Source organism: Rhinopithecus roxellana, chromosome 3 (genome assembly GCF_007565055.1).
Source record: "Rhinopithecus roxellana isolate Shanxi Qingling chromosome 3, ASM756505v1, whole genome shotgun sequence".
NCBI classification, from domain to species: domain Eukaryota; kingdom Metazoa; phylum Chordata; class Mammalia; order Primates; family Cercopithecidae; genus Rhinopithecus; species Rhinopithecus roxellana.
In genome coordinates this window covers 55,476,401-55,493,035 of record NC_044551.1, presented here as the reverse complement: position 1 = coordinate 55,493,035, position 16,635 = coordinate 55,476,401, and the positions used below count along the sequence as shown (strand labels likewise).

The following is a 16,635-nucleotide window of genomic DNA, read 5'->3' as shown; positions in this document are numbered from 1 at the left end:
AGTAGAAAATTATAAAGGCCACCGATTTTAAAAGCCATCATATCAATGTGCCTGCCTTCAGAGCCCAGAATCTCACCACTGTCATGTATCATTTCTTTAGCATCTTTTAAGCTCTCTGTTGTTTTTAAGATTTTTAGGCCAGGTGCGGTGGCTCACGCCTTTAATCCCAGCACTCTGGGAGGCCGAGGCGGGTGGATCACCTGAGGTCAGGAGTTCGAGGCCAGCCTGGCCAACAGGGAGAAACCCTGCCTCTACTAAAAATACAAAAACTTAGCTGGGCGTGGTGGTGCACCCCATAGTCCCATCTACTCAGGAGGCTGAGGCAGGAGAATCGCTTGACCTTGGGAGGCAGAGGTTGCAGTGAGCCAAGATCACGCCATTGCACTCCAGCCTGGGCAACAGAGTGAGACTGTCTCAAAAAAAAAAAAAAAAAAAGATTTTTATATTATTTGAAACATTGTCCTTCATTTGTTAAGATTTTATCCTCTAATTGATTGATATACCTTAATTATTAAATGCTACAATAAGGCATTTATAACTGAGTAAAGGTTGACATATGATTTATGCAAACAGAAGACTCTTAAGGCAAAGCCAAAGCTCACAAAATATAAATGATGGCCCAAGTAAACCACTATTTCAACTCATAGGAATAGAAATCAAATCAATTCATTTTCACTTAAAAAAAGATAAACATAATATTCTAGTTAATATAATGAGAGTAATATTGCATATAATTCCTGAGGCTTTTGACATATTGCTTCTAACATAAAGGATTTATTCATTAAACAAATAACTATTGAGAATTTACTATATGAAAAAGACTGTTCCAAGCTCCAAGTCAGAGTGAATAAAACAAAACCCCTGCCTTCATGGAATTTATACATTCTAGTGAGGGAATTGAAAGGGAGTTGTCAAGTTGGTTTCTCAAAAATCTTTTTTGGCAGTATGGCAATTAAAGTGTATCTGGATTTAAACTGAGGCTTGATATCTTTCAGCAATTTGGTAATATGTATCAATACTGTGGAGGTGCATATGCTTAACCCAACACTTTCAATTCTAGGAATTTATCCTAAAGAGATTAGAAAACCACATAACAGTTACCTAAATGTTCACTCCATATCTTTTATCAAAAATGAGAAACTGAGAACCTGTATGTCCATCAACAGATAATTGTGTAAGTACATTATAAGAATCCTATATTAATATCTCTTTTGTAAAAAATTAGTCTACTGACACTAATCATATGAATGTACCATACAATCATTTTTAAAATAACATGTAACAACAATACAACTGACAAGGGAAAACTATCTATAATATGCTTAGTTTGTCTTTAAAATGAAAGTAAGGAAACAACAAGTAAATATTATCCCATTTGTATCAAATTGAGTGAGAAGGTCTATCCAGAATAATATGCATAAAATGTCTTCAAGGATATTTATAAACTTCAGCAGTATCTCTGAAGAGTAAGATTATAAGCGATTTTTTAGTTTCTTTTTCTGAAATTTTTAACTTAAAAAAAAAAGCATGTCAATTTTCATAAAATGAAATAACCATTAGGCCGGGCGCCGTGGCTCAAGCCTGTAATCCCAGCACTTTCGGAGGCCGAGGCGGGTGGATCACGAGGTCAGGAGATCGAGACCCTCCTGGCTAACACGGTGAAACCCCGTCTCTACTAAAAAATACAAAAAACTGGCCGGGCGAGGTGGCGGGCACCTGTAGTCCCAGCTACTCGGAGGCTGAGGTGGGAGAATGGCGGGAACCCGGGAGGCGGAGCTTGCAGTGAGCCGAGATCGCACCACTGCACTCCAGCCTGGGCGACACAGTGAAACTCCGTCTCAAAAAAAAAAAAAAAACCATCATATTATGATGATGTATATTAATCAGTTTTAAACTCTTTTAACAATAGAACAATTACTTCAATCAAATGTCATCAATATACAAAAAAAATCTATTTTTTTAATGGCTCTGGTCAAATCTAGTAGGGGAGACCTAAAGACCCAATTAGATTTATTTTTTCCTCAACTCCTGAGCAACCCCCAAAGCAACTTACAAAAAGCAATGTTTTACCTGAGCTAAACTTACTGTGAATACTAACACAGATCTAAGTATAATAAAATGCCACTTCATCTATTAAAAAAAAAAAAATGCAACTAGGCCAAGCACAGCCACGCCTGGGAGGCCAAAGAGGGCGGATCACTTGAGGCCAGGAGTTCGAGACCAGCCTGGCAGAAATGGTGAAATCCTGTCTCTACTACAAATACAAAAATTAGCTGGGCGTGGTGGCGCATGCCTGTAATCCCAGCGACTTGGGAGGCTGAGGCAGGAGAACTGCTTAAACCCAAGAGGCAGAGGCTGCAGAGACCCAAGATTGCGCCACCACACTCCAGTCTGGGTGACAGAGCGAAATTCTGTCTCAAAAAAAAAAAAGGTAACTATATTTTTGCATAGAAAAAAGAAGATGGATCTATAGACAATGAATATACATCACAACTTACGATCAATTTATTGACAAGGTTTTTCTCTCATATATTTTTTAATTGATTGCAAAGAGCATGTATTAATGTTATGATCAGACAGAAAAAAACAAATTTATTTTAAATACACAAAAACAAAGGAAAATATTAAGTATATAAATAACTATCTACAATGTGCCTGGTAATGTTATAATGGCATTCAAATTCACAGGAGTTCATTTTAATTTAAATTCAAATTAACACTCTCAATGTACCATGGTATCCTTGAGAAATATCCTGGGCCTATTTCCTCTCCTTCACACAACAGCCACTTTGATGTATGTAGTGAAAACAGACCAGACGTCTAAAAGTCAGAATGGTAAAAAACTAGATGGTCACTTAATAAAAACTCTTCTCATTGAATGCCAAATAAAAAGAGCACTCTTCCAAACATTCAGGAAAATACCACTTTCCCAAAGTCACGGCAAATTTCTTTGATCACTTACCATCACCTCCATATTCTTATGAGGCTCCACAAATCCATTAACAGTTAACTTACGCAGCACTGAAAAGCAAAAGCAAGCTTTACTTGAATCGTATTTTATCCTACGAAAAGTACAATCACAACAAAGATTCAGAATCACAAAACGTAATCAAGCTTGGAGGTTAATCTGGGTTAGAAAGTTAACTCCTGGTTATCTGGTTGGGAAATTAGTGGGAAAAATGGAACTAAAGTCTAGTTCTTCTGACTCACAAATGCAGTATTCTTCTGACTTATTGTTACTACTCATGTTTCTAAAACTGGATTCCAAAATTTACTGTAATTTATATAATTGTTAGTACTTCTTACCTGCAATAACTGAAATTGGAAAAGTTATTTCTATTTCACAAACTTTAAGCTATGACTCAACGGTAACCAAAAAACTTCATTCAGTTTTAGGCTATATTAATGGAAATACAGTTATCTCCTAAAAAGGATACAAAAATTAAACCCTATTCCCAAATTTGGAATCAACTACACTGCTCAACTGTGACATTTCATGAGTCAAACTAATGTACACAGAGAGATAAGCAGGATAATAGATTTGAAGGCAGAGCTAGATTTAAATCCTTGCTCTATTGTCTACAGCTGTAATACTACTTTGGGCAAATTTCTAGATCTCAGTTTCCTCATCTGTAAAATGTGGTTAACAAATCTTACTTCATAGGGTTATTGATGGATTCCACGGTATATGTAAAATATAGCAATTATTTAGCAACAATAAGGATGGTGACAGTGTAAGAGACAAAATTAAAAGTTCAGTAAATAAGCACTGCTATTACAATATTAAAAAATTATACCTTAAATAGTGTTTATGAGGTCTACAGGCAATGGATTAAATTTAGGTTTAGAATGTAGCTGTCTACTAGACCTTCAGTTTGTAAGTCGAAAGCAATGTATTAAAATTAGGTTTAGAATGTAGCTGTTTATAAGACCTTCAGTCTGAAACCATCAATTATATGCAACTCAGAAGTTGCTGCATCGTAACGATGCAGTAACTTTTCCTCGTTTTCATAAGGAGAAAACAGAATTCAAATTGAGTCCCTTATTCTGGGTATGCTTTCTCACCATAAGACCTTGAGCCATAATACCTGAGAGGATCCTTTCCTTCTCCCTTCCTAGTTAATTTCCACTTATCCTTTAAGATTACGGCTCAAAGATCACTTTCTCAGGGAAATTTTTTCTGATCATATTATCAGTTATCATAATATCATAAGGACTCTGTCACAGGTGTCACTTTAAATATATTTGTGGGATCATTTTATTAAGTCTGTCTCCCCAGTGCCAAGCACCTAGAGATTTGTAGAATGAAATAATGAATGCATCCATGTCTAAAAGATACTAAATGCACTAAGTGTAAATTCAGATAGAGATTACACAAAACAAAAATTCTAGTCTGGAGTATTTCTTCATTTCAGGACAGAAACATATAGTTACAGAACAAAATTTTCCAGGGCAGGATGTCTCTAAAAAGTTAATGTGAATCTAAGACCTTTAGATGGTGAGGTATTAAAAAGCTTAAGGCAGGCAAAGATATGGTAAAGCTACATATTTTTCGTCAGGAGTTAGGCTTTGAAATCAATAAGGTAAGAAAACCCTATAATCAAAAGAAATCTTGAAAATTTCTTGATCATTAAATATACTACTATACACACAGTTTTGTATACACAGCCTTATATCAGTTTCTCTGATTCTTTCTGAGTGAACATTTCTCTCCAATGTATGTAATTTCTTCCTCAAGGATGTTGACAAAACCATCTCCACTCACTTTTATAACTACTTCTACAATGGATTTTATTTTTCAACAGTCCTTTAAAATCATTCAAACATTTCTTCACAGGTTTCACAAAATATGCTGACAGTTTGGGATTTGTGCATCCATTGTCTGGTGAAAGTAAGTGATGCATTAAGGCAATGCCAAGACCGATGGGATTCCAAGGTACCAGAATGAGTATGATAAAAGAACTTATAAGTAAAACTAAAAAGAATGCAAACTGAGTTAGAGTAAGAGAGAAACTGATGCTGTCTGAGATCAAACTAAGAAAAACAAACTAGGTCAGGCACAGCGCTCATCCCTGTAATCCCATCACTTTGGGAGGTCAAGGCAGGAGGATCACTTGAAGCTAGGAGTTCAAGGCCAGAAAGACGTAAAAATCAGCCCAGTGGAGTGGCATGTGCCTGTAGTCCCAGTTACTCAGGAAGCTGCAGTGGGACGATCACTTGAGCCCAGGAGTTCAAGGTTGCAGTGAGCTATGATTATGCCACTGTACTTCAAGCTGGGAGCAAGACCCTGTCTGTTCCAAAAAAAAAAAAAAAAAAAGAACTAACAGAGTCTTAGCAACCAGAACAGAAAGAAGAAAGAGAGGAGGGACTAGAACAGTAAGAGAATGAGACAAATGAGTATGTTTCAGAAGAAAAGGAACCTGGGAATACATTCATCAAGTTAAACAGCTCAAGGAAAGTGAGATGGAGATTTATGCTAAGGGAATGCCTGCAAGCAACATACACCAAGATGCAGGTCAAGATGGCATCCCAGCAAGCACCTTCTGAAATCCAAGTGAGTGTGAGGCACTAAGATGAAAGATGGAGCCTTGTCTTGCCAGGGAAAGGAGGGATGAAACACAGTGCTCATTCCAGCCTGGAGAAAAAAATTTAGGAAAAGTTGGCATGACAATGATAAGTGTAGGGGTCCAGAATGAGAAAAATAAAGTAGAAACAAAAACTAGAAGCATTTGAAAAAAATATATTCAGAGCCATGAGGCCACAATAATGTGAATAATGTGAATCTAACTATCCACCTCAACTTACTATACGTGCTTTCAAAAATTAGAAGGGGTAGAGGAAGAGCTACTGTCACAAAACTATAAATAAGCCTTTATCTTTCAGGGAGAAATTAATCTCTTATTTTTCCAGTGAAATTGGGAACAGAAAACCCATCTAAAGAAACTATTTGGTGACTGTTCTGAGGTACCTCATTTCAAAAATGAACATATCAAGTTTAATAGTACCTTTCAATGATAGCAGAGTTCGTTCTAGTGAACTCAGAATTACAGCTTCATTGCCAGACGAAACTTGTTGCAGGAATGTGTCTGTGTGGTGATTCCACAGAGAGCAGGCAAAATTATAAATTCCAGAAGCTAACTGCAAAAAAAGGCAACAAATTTATTCATAGTGTATTATAGATTTCAGTAATACATTAGAACTACAAAGTAATATATTTTAGTTTTACAACTAAGCACACATTTTCTGAGAGATCTGAAATAGTCAAAGAGTATTTGTGGCAATGTTTCATACTTTTTTAGCCACAAAGCACAGTAACACATACAGCTTACACTGGCTGCTAAACACACACAGACACACCCCTAAAAGACTAGTTTCTTAAAACAATATTAATACCTCATCAAATCCTGCATTGCAGCCTTATATATTCTATTTTTATTCTTTTTATCCCCACTAATAGGTTGCAACCTCAGTTTAAAACAATGATTTATGGACTGTCACTGAGTATGTCAGATAAATCAATATAAGAAGATATACAAAGGAGAAAGCCTTCCGTGTTCTGCCAGTTCTACCCATACGGCTTTTGCACATTTAATGCCAGGAACATACCAACCACATGGTTTCTCAGTTGCTTTACTAAAGTGTACTGATATTTAAAAACCTGACCCTCACATTAAGAATGTTCTGCCTCAGGCCGGGCGCGGTGGCTCAAGCCTGTAATCCCAGCACTTTGGGAGGCCGAGGCGGGCGGATCACGAGGTCAGGAGATCGAGACCATCCTGGCTAACGCGGTGAAACCCTGTCTCTACTAAAAAATACAAAAAAACTAGCCGGGCGAGGTGGCGGCGCCTGTAGTCCCAGCTACTCGGAGGCTGAGGCAGGAGAATGGCGTGAACCCGGGAGGCGGAGCTTGCAGTGAGCCGAGATGGCGCCACTGTACTCCAGCCTGGGTGACAGAGCGAGACTCCGTCTCAAAAAAAAAAGAAAAAAAAGAATGTTCTGCCTCACACTTTGAGGCAGAACATCTTCCAGTGATATCTTCGATTTTTTCCAGGACTTCTCAAAGCAATCCAGCTGAGTCTACATGGCTATTTACTTTAAATTAAAATTAGATAAAGGTATTTATGACTAGTTATCATCAGCATACTTCAGAATACTTTTTCTTACTCAAGACATAAGCATCTCCTGTTGACTAATTAAATGCTATTTATAGAACAGGCATCAGAAACCAGAGCTGCAATCCTGTTAAAATTATGTTTTTATGAAAAAATCAAATTCCATTTACGTTAGTTTAATTAAGTATTTTTAATGGTCTGTGCCATTAAAACAGCTTCGCAATATCCCCCGGAGCAACTGTGCATGTATCCACACAGAACACACAAGCTCAGCAAAGGCTTGAACCTCAGCTAACCTGAGTCTTGGCAAAACATCCTGTGATCCTCCCAGAACACAAGAGGATAGAAGGCTTGTAAGAAACTTACAAGACCATCTACTACTCGCCTCTTTATCTCCTCCTTTAGGCTATCATGAGACAGTTTCTCACCACCTCTCAGGTTCTGAAGAGGTATAAGGCTTTCTGTCCTTCTCCCCTTAAAATATACTGCAGAATATAAAACTACTGAGCTATACAGTCTAGAACTGGCTTCTCAGCAATTAAGCATCCCACGAGTCACATTAGAGTCATCCATCTCCTATTGTTTCTGTGTCATTCTTTCTGGTGTATGAGACAAGGCCCACAGGAAGCTTGCACCTGTAGGTGCTTCCCTTCTCTATCCAAATTAAATAATGAACTGCCTGAATCTAAAAGTGGTTCACTGTATCTTTACAAACCAAATCAGTCAGGGATGCCTTAGCCCTTCCTCGTCTTGTGTGTATACTTCACAACAGGTACAATGACTACTTATTAAGCTACTTTAGCATATTCTCAAGTATGTATGCAGTATTTCATAGAGTAAAATCAAACTGCTGAATCCTAATGTTTCATCATAGCCAAAATACTTTAGTGATCATTCTCTCAATAGTGTTATAACACAAACCGCTGTATCATAAAAAGAGTTTGAAAGTGACATTTTCCCATGAAGTAATAATGTAGCAGAGAAGCAAACATTCACTCTGATAGAAGGGAAATAATATTTAAAAAGTGGGAAAAAAGCTTTATTTCAACAAACTTGCATGCTTTACTTATAACTTCAGTAAACCATAAAATGAATTTGTATTTTTCTTAGTAAGTCCTTTCAGAAAATAAAAAACTGAAATACATATCCAGAATTGAAAAAAATCTATCGTCCTAAATTTTATTATACTTACTGTGTAATATACAACATCCTAAACTTTCCCAACAATCATTAAAATATTTTGTCAGCCAGAAGAAAGTGAAAGAATACAAACAGAAGGATTTAGAGGTAGAAAGGGTAAGAATTCTACAAAACACCTAAAATTAAATTTTAAACTAATGTAAAATTTCTTACTGTAGCAAATATTTCAACTTCCCAAAAATGAAATCTATAGCCTTGGCTATAATTTGTAGATTTGTTTTGTACTGTGTCTTTTTGTAACAAAACAAAAACTCAAAGGGTGCCATACCCAAATTTCAAGTAAGACCAAAAAACTATTATGCTTTAAACCGATATCTTGCTTACCACAAAGTGACATTTTGAATAATTTTATAGCCTTTCTTTGCATCTCCTTAAAACTACCGGTTAACATTAACTTCTGTGTATAGATATTAAAATTGTTTAAGAGGACTTTATATTGAAATTTTTTGTGTCAGTATTATCTGAAGTCACTTGAACTCATTTAGAAGGTAAGCTCAGAGCAGGCGCAATGCCTCAGGCCTGTAATCTCAGTGCTTTGGGAGGCTGAGGCAGGTGATCACTTGGTGTCAGAAGACTAGCCTGTGCAACATGGTGAAACACGGTCTCTACAAAAAATAAAAAAAAATTAACCTGGCGTGGTGGGGTGCACCTGTACTTCCAGCTACTTGAGGGGCTGCAGTGGGAGGATGCCAGGATGCCTTGAGTCCAGGAAGGGAGGCTGCAGTGAGCCGAGACCACACCACTGCACTCCAATCTGGGTGACAAAGTGAGACCCTGTCTCAAAAAAAAAAAACACAAAACAACAACAAAAAATAACCAGCTGGGCACAGTGGCTCACACCTGTAATCCCAGCACTTTGGGAGGCCGAGGCAGGTGGATCATGAGGTCAAAAGACTGAGACCATCCTGGCCAACATGGTGAAACCCGTCTCTACTAAGAATACAAAAATTAGTTGGGCGTGGTGGTGCACACCTGTAGTCCCAGCCAGTCGGGAGGATGAGGCAGGAGAATCCGGAAGGCAGAAGTTGCAGCAAGCAGAGATATCGCCACTGCACTCTAGCCTGGCGACAGAGCAGGCTCCATTTCAAAAAAAAAAAAAAAAAAAAACCCATATAGGCCAGGTGCAGTGGCTCACGCCTGTAATTCCAACACTTTGGGGAGCCAAGACGGGTGGATCACCTGAGGTCAGGAGTTCGAGACCAGCCTGGCCAACATAGCGAAATCCCATCTCTATTACAAATACAAAAATTAGCTGGGCATGGTGGCACGTGCCTATAATCCCAGCTACTCAGGAAGCTGAGGCAGGAGAAATGCTTGAACCCAGGAGTTGGAGGCTGCAGTGAGCTGAGATCACACTATTGCTCTCCAGTCTGCGTAACAGAGACTCCATCATTAAATAAATAAATAAATAAATAAATAAATAAATAAATAAATAAATAAATAAAACTACATACACAAATAAAAGGTATGTTCCGGATATCAGTTCATCAGTATACAAGTATTTATGTAGATAATGATGACATAAATGGTAAATAAAATAACATTTACAGCATTTACAGAATAAGACATTTATTAAACCTTACTATGCACTAGGCAGTACTCTCAGCACTTTACCTGTGTTAACTTATTTAATCATCACAATCTAAAAGTAGATATTATTTACTCTCCTTTTACAATAAGAAAATTAAGTGAGGTATAGAAAAGTTAAGTAACTTGCCCAAGAATAAAGAACACAGTAAGAGGAAGAGACAGGATTTGAATCCAAGGAAGGTGCTCAAAACCTGCTTTATTATATTCTATGCTCTAATGTCTCCTAATACAATAACTAACAATTAACTGCATTGTATAAAAGAGATAAGCATTTTTGGTATAATTAAGTTCTGTTTAAACTTTTTTTTTTGAGACAAAGAGTCTCACTCTGTTGCCTAGGCTAGAGTGCAGTGGTGTGAGCACAGCTCGCTGCAGCCTCAATCACCTGGGCTCAAGCAATCGCCTCACCTCAGCCTCCCGAGTAGCTGGGACTACAGGGGTGCACCACACCAGGTTAATTTACATATTTATTTTTACTTTTTGTAGGATGGGGTCTCACTATATTGCCCAGCCTGGTCTCAAACTCCTGGGCTCAAATGATCCTCCTGCCTCAGCCTCCCAAAGTGTTGGGATTACAGGCATAAGCCACCATGCTTGGCCCTGTTTAAACCTTTTGATATCAAAATATAAAGTACACCCTGGGCATAGTATCTGACAAAAGTACACCCTGGGCATGGTATCTGACAACTGTAATCCCAGCACTTTGGGAGGCTAAGGCAAAAGGACCACTTGAGGTCAGGAGTTGAAGAACCACCTAGGCAACAAAGTGAGACTCTGTTTCTACAAAATGTTTCTTAACAAATTAGCTGGACATGGTGGTGCATGACTGTAATCTCAGCTACTTGCAAGGCTGAGGTGAGAGGATCATTTGAACCCAGGAGTTCGGGGCTGCAGTGAGCCACGATCACAACACAGCACTCCAGTCAGGACAAAAGTGAGGCACTGTCTCTAAACATAAATTGAATGTTTTTCTTGTATATACACATATATTCATATACATATAAGTAACATACATGTGTAAATTAGAACTAGCCATAGTTCTAATTTAAACATTCACTATGTTCATAGTGTAAACATTCACTAGCCATAATGGCCATAGACCTTTTATCTATTTCTCAATACCTTCCACTACCACTACATGCCAGACTCGCTGAAAAAAAAAAAAAAAAAAAAAAAGGATGGTAACAGTAATTATTCCCTAGTTCCTCAATTAAAAGTAAGATTAAGCTTGGGGGGGAAAAAAAAGTCAGCCAAATAAAACATGGCACAGACTCAAGAAGCAAAACATTAAGGGAGAATTTGCCACCCTACATAACCAGCATATTTTGAAATTGTGTCAGATTTTTTAAAAGTATTTTGTATTGGCCGGGCACAGTGGCTCATGCCTGTAATACCAGCTACTCAGGAGGCCAAGACAGGAGGATTGCTTGAGCCCAGGAGTTCAAGGTTGCAGTGAGCTATGAGTGTACCATTGAACTCTAGCTTGGGAGACAAAACCCTGTCTATAAAAAATAAAAACAGTATTTTTTAATAATGGTAGCAAAGGGGCAAAACTGTTTTATTTTTTTCAGGCCTGACTTCTGTTACCAGAAGAATATCTCTTTGCAGAATTCTACCACTTGCATACACACAATGCAAATCACAGTAGACATATTAAACATAAAATCTTCCCCACTCAGCTACAAAACAAAGAACAAAAAATACCATCTCTGAATACTACACCAAAGGTTCTTACCGTCACAAGATTGAATAAAAGGAAGTATTTAATCATGGTGGAATCAAAGTCATTAAAATAAAATTCTATTCTGTTCCATAAAATTATCTCCTTTTCTATTTATCATTTGACTCTAAAAATACGTGTTAGAAAGTTCAGTAATTCAGGTAGTCAAAGATTCCACTCTATTTCACCTTAAGCAACTTTCAATGTTGAAATTTTCATTCCTACTTCTCACAAAAATAAATAAGATTTATAGATACTAGTGGCAAAATTAGATCTTGATCTATTAATTCTTCCCTCTTTCTGTCCCTAGAAAGTAATACTTAATATGAGAGAACTACAGGCTAAAACATCTCAAATCTGAAAACCTGAAGTATTTGCTTCAAAATCCTTAACTTTGAGTGTCAGCATGATGCTCAAGAGAAATGATCACTGGAGTGTTTCAATTTTCAGATTTTCACATTTGAGATGTTCAACGTAAGTATAATGAAAATATTACAAAATCTGAAAAAAATCTGAAACATTTCTGTTCCCAAGCATTGCAGATAAGAAGTACTTAACCTGTACCTTAAGGACTACAGATATGAAAAGCACATAAGACACCTGGCACACAGCAGGTATTGCTAAATGAAGGCATGTAGTATTTGAGACAGAAATTAAAAAAAAAAAAAAAAACCAATAGTATGGAAATTTAAAAACAAAAACCTAACAGTTAAGGACATTAGGCATCTCTTAAAGTTCCAATTCAAGACTTTCTAGCTAGCCTACGAAAGGTCTGTACACAAATGGCTGGAATGAAGAAGCAATAGCACTACCTTTCGACAAAGAGTCTCTCCTTGACCAAACTTTAATTAGGCTTTTCTGAACCTTTGTCCTAACTAGGCTTCTACTTTTGGACTTCCAAAACGTCTGTTCTTTGCATCACCCAATTTTAGCAAGAAATCTTGCTATGTTGGTTTAGCCAAAATCCCCTATCCTTGACATCTGATATTATCAATATCTAATCAGGTTGCTTTCAGCAAGAATCCTATTAGGTCAGTTTGGCCAAGAACCCCCTCTCATCCCTGATGATTCTTTTTAGTAATTTTCCATCCTCACAACCCCCACAACCCTCCTGCAATCGCCCACCCTTTCCACCCCTGCTCCTTGGCAATAAATTCCCACTTTTCCTTGTATTCAGAGTTGAGCACAATTTCTCTCCCCTATCGCAAAACCCCACTACAGTAGCACCATCTGAATAAAGTCTGTTTTATCATCCTTTACAAGTGTTTGAAAAGTTTTTCTTTAACACTTTTCAGCCCTTTACCTTCAGTAAACGCAGGGAAAGATAAAGAAAGAAGAAACATCAGAAATAAAGAAGAAACCACAAGAAGCAACCATTGCCAACTAATATATTCACAAGCCCTGTATAACCTCCTATCTGCTCCAGAAAACACCAACTGATACATGTTTATAGAAGGCTCAGCTAGAAAAGAGTAAGTAATAAAGCAAACAAGTAGGAGAAATAAAAATATTTTTTTTCTATATGTGATTCTAAAAACTGTGGAGGGGGAAAGGAATATTCAGTGAGACAATATGCAAATAAACTATTTAATGAAACATGTTAAGTACTAGTTCATGAAATACTTAACATTTTCTATTTCTAAACCAGAAGAAACAGTGCCACCTACTGACTGCTTAGTGGCTGTAACTGAGAAACCCAAAGCCTTGACTCCAAAGTATCAAAAGCTAAACATTACACACTAAGTATTTCAGCATTTCAAATATTCTTAAACTTTTTTAGCCTCCTAATTGTCTTCATAATTTTCCCTTAAGAAATGTTAGCACCAAAAAAGTTTTACATCAAAGTTCATGTATTAAATAATTCATCACTAATACTGGGACAAAAAATATTACCCATGAGCTACCGATGCCAAACTCTGCTTACCCTGAACCTAATCAGCAACGTATATAATCAATAAATGTAGAAGGTGGGGCATCCTACAAGACAACTGATCTCGTTTTTTTTTTTTTTTTTTTTTTTTTAACAAGTCAGTGGCATTTTTTAAGGGGGAGAGGGAGGAAATCAATACTATTCAAAATTAAAAGATTTCTAAAAGACATGTCAAATGCACCTCATTCATTTTTCTGGCTCAAGCCACTTGTAAAAATGTGTTTGAGAACAATCTAGAAAACCGGATAAAAGTGTTAAATGATATTAAATCACTTTTTACTTCCTCAGGATGATAAAAGTTAAATACTTAAAAAATAAATCTATCTTTTCATAGATAAATGTTGAAGAATTTAGTAAAAAAAATGAAATATTTAAATTCCTTTAAAACAGCTCAAAAAAAGTGAGAAAGCAAAAACAGCAAAATGTTGACTATTAGATCTAGGTAATAGTTATATGGCAGTTAATATTTTTGTTTACTTTTCCATGTTTTTAAAATTTATTTTCAATTTTAAAAACACCTGTATTCTTAATAACTAAAAAGGTTATTTTAGTAATAATTTTTTTTTTTTGTTAAAAAGGCTTAAGTCGGCCAGGCACAGTGGTTCACGCCTATAATCCCAGCACTTTGGGAGGCCGAGGACGGCAGATCACAAAGTCAGGAGTTCGTGACCAGCCTGGCTAACATGGTGAAAACCCCGTTTCTACTAAAAATAAAAAAATCAGCTGGGCATGGTGGTGCGCGCCTAGTAGTCCCAGCTACTTGGAAGGCTGAGGCAGAAGAATTGCCTGAACCCGAGAGGCAGAGGTTGCAGTGAGCCGAGACTGCACCACTGCACTCCAGCCTGGGCAACAGAGCAAGACTCAGCCTCAAAAAAAAAAAAAAGGCTTAAGTATAAATTTGCTTCCACTTAACTACGACATAAATATATATATTAAATTACCAAAATGTATCAAGCCAGAAGCTTTGGTAGGTACAAGATCTATCTCAAAAATGATTTCCAGCCAAACTGCTGATGTCTCTCAACTAATATTTATTTATTTATTTATTTATTTAGACGGATTTATTTATTGAGACGAATGGCACAATCTCGGCTCACTGCAACCTCCGCTTCACAGGTTCAAACAATTCTCCTGCCTCAACCTCCCAAGTAGCTGGGATTACAGGTACCCGTCACCACACCCAGCTATTTTTTGTACTTTTAGTAGAGATGGGGTTTCACCATGTTAGCCAGGCTGGTCTCGAACCCCTGACCTTGTGATCCACCTGCCTCAGCCTCCCAAAGTGCTGGGATTACAGGCGTGAGTAACTGCACCCAGCCTCAACTAATATTTATTTATTCACTGTCAATGAAGGACAATTCTAAAGACCTATAGTATTTGTTACTTACATGCTTTTTAAAGTAAAATCTAATTTTCATTTTGTTTTCAAACCTGCCAGTGATATAGCTCAGGCCCAGGAGGGACGCTGTGGCCCATCTTTCAGTTCCCTAAGTCTCTTATCCTGGCAACAGCCTTAAGCCTCTCTTCAGCCACTTAATGCCTACACACTGTTCTCATGTATCCAAAATATCAACTCAGTAAGCAGGAGGAACAAAAAAAAGTAAAACTACTCTCCTCCCTGGGTGGGCCCCTATCTTTCCACAGTTGTATCTCAGGCATCCCGTAAAGTGATTGCATAGAGTAAGAATCCAAATATTTGTCAGATAAATAGACAGATGGGTAAGGTATAAATCAGTACTGTTTCAAAAGCAACTTATAGATATTTGGGGGATAGTTTTGGAATTTTCATTCTTATTCCAGGCCCTTAACTAGGACTCAGACAAGAGGCTTTATGAATCAATACAGGAAGAATACGCACCATGCTATACTCAAAATCTCTTCTGTTCAGTGCACAGCTCTGTTCTTTTGAACCAAGTCTGTCACCTTGAGTCTCTCCTCCACTAAAGTAACTTTCCACCAAAAAGTTCTTTTTAACCTTGGTATTAATATAAGCCGAGACACACACATGCACAGGCTCAAATCCCCACACAGGTTCACAGCACAAATGACCCTTTAAGAGTCACTTTTTAAATAATGTACTTAAAAAGCCAATATAGGCCGGGCACAGTGGCTCATGCCTAAAATCCCAACACTTTGGGAGGTCAAGGTGGGCAGATCATTTGAGGTCAGAAGTTTGAGACCAGCCTGGCCAACATGGCAAAACCCTGTCTCTACTAAAAGTACAAAAATTAGCCAGGCATAGCGGCATGCACCTGTAATCCCAGATATTCAGGAGGCTGAGGCAGGACAACCATTTAAACCTGGGAGGCAGAAGTTGCAGTGAGCTGAGATCGCACCACTGCATTCCAACCTGGGCGAAAGAGCAAGACTCAAACCTCAGGGGGGAAAAAAAGCCACTATAAAATTATACAGAGCAAGAGATAAGAAACAGAATCAACATGGCATTTAACGTACAATTAAAATCAACAAAAGTGAAAATAAGATCTATTAAACCTATTTGATGACTTGCTCACAAAGGCATTTATCTTTTAAATAAATTTTACTGCACTGTAAATATCTTAAAGGCTGGAGCTACATCATGTAAGTGGCGCCTTGGCATTCTCAAATTTAGCTTTCGTAATTTCAATTTATTTGGACATTTCCCCTAAGAACCACATCATGAAGTCTTAAGTTTACAAGGAGTAAGTCTGCAAGTCTCTGCTATGAGGGTGAGTGATCTTACACTAACCAACCCATCTCAAAGCAGCTATGCAGTTCTCCTTTGTTCAGAAAATATAATAATTCATCATGACGACCTTCTGAAGTATTGTAACTTGACTTTGCCTTGCCACACAGCATTCTTTTACCCTTATCATCCAAATAATTCAAGTGTTGTTGAGCAGGAACACTATTATTATTATGTTTTAGACACGTGGTCCAACTCTGTCTTATAGGCTAGCACAATCATATCTCACTACAGCCTCAAACTCCTAGGCCTAAGTAATCCTCCCGCCTCAGCCTCCCAAGCAACCAGGATGACGTACATACACCACCATGCCTAATTTTTTAAAATTTTTTTAGAGGTAGGATCTCACTATGTTGCC

General features: G+C 37.5%; 1 protein-coding gene across 2 annotated transcripts in view; it reads right to left on the bottom strand.

The window, feature by feature from the left end:
* IPO11 (importin 11) overlaps positions 1-16,635 on the bottom strand; it is a 234,481-nt gene that overhangs the window by 170,882 nt on the left and 46,964 nt on the right. For both annotated transcript variants that reach the window (XM_010385211.2, XM_030926735.1), the window contains exons 6-7: positions 6,006-6,138; positions 2,963-3,021 (exon numbers count right to left, since the gene is read on the bottom strand). In XM_010385211.2, coding sequence (XP_010383513.1) covers positions 2,963-3,021; positions 6,006-6,138 — 192 coding nt within the window. The remainder of the gene's footprint in view (positions 1-2,962; positions 3,022-6,005; positions 6,139-16,635) is intronic.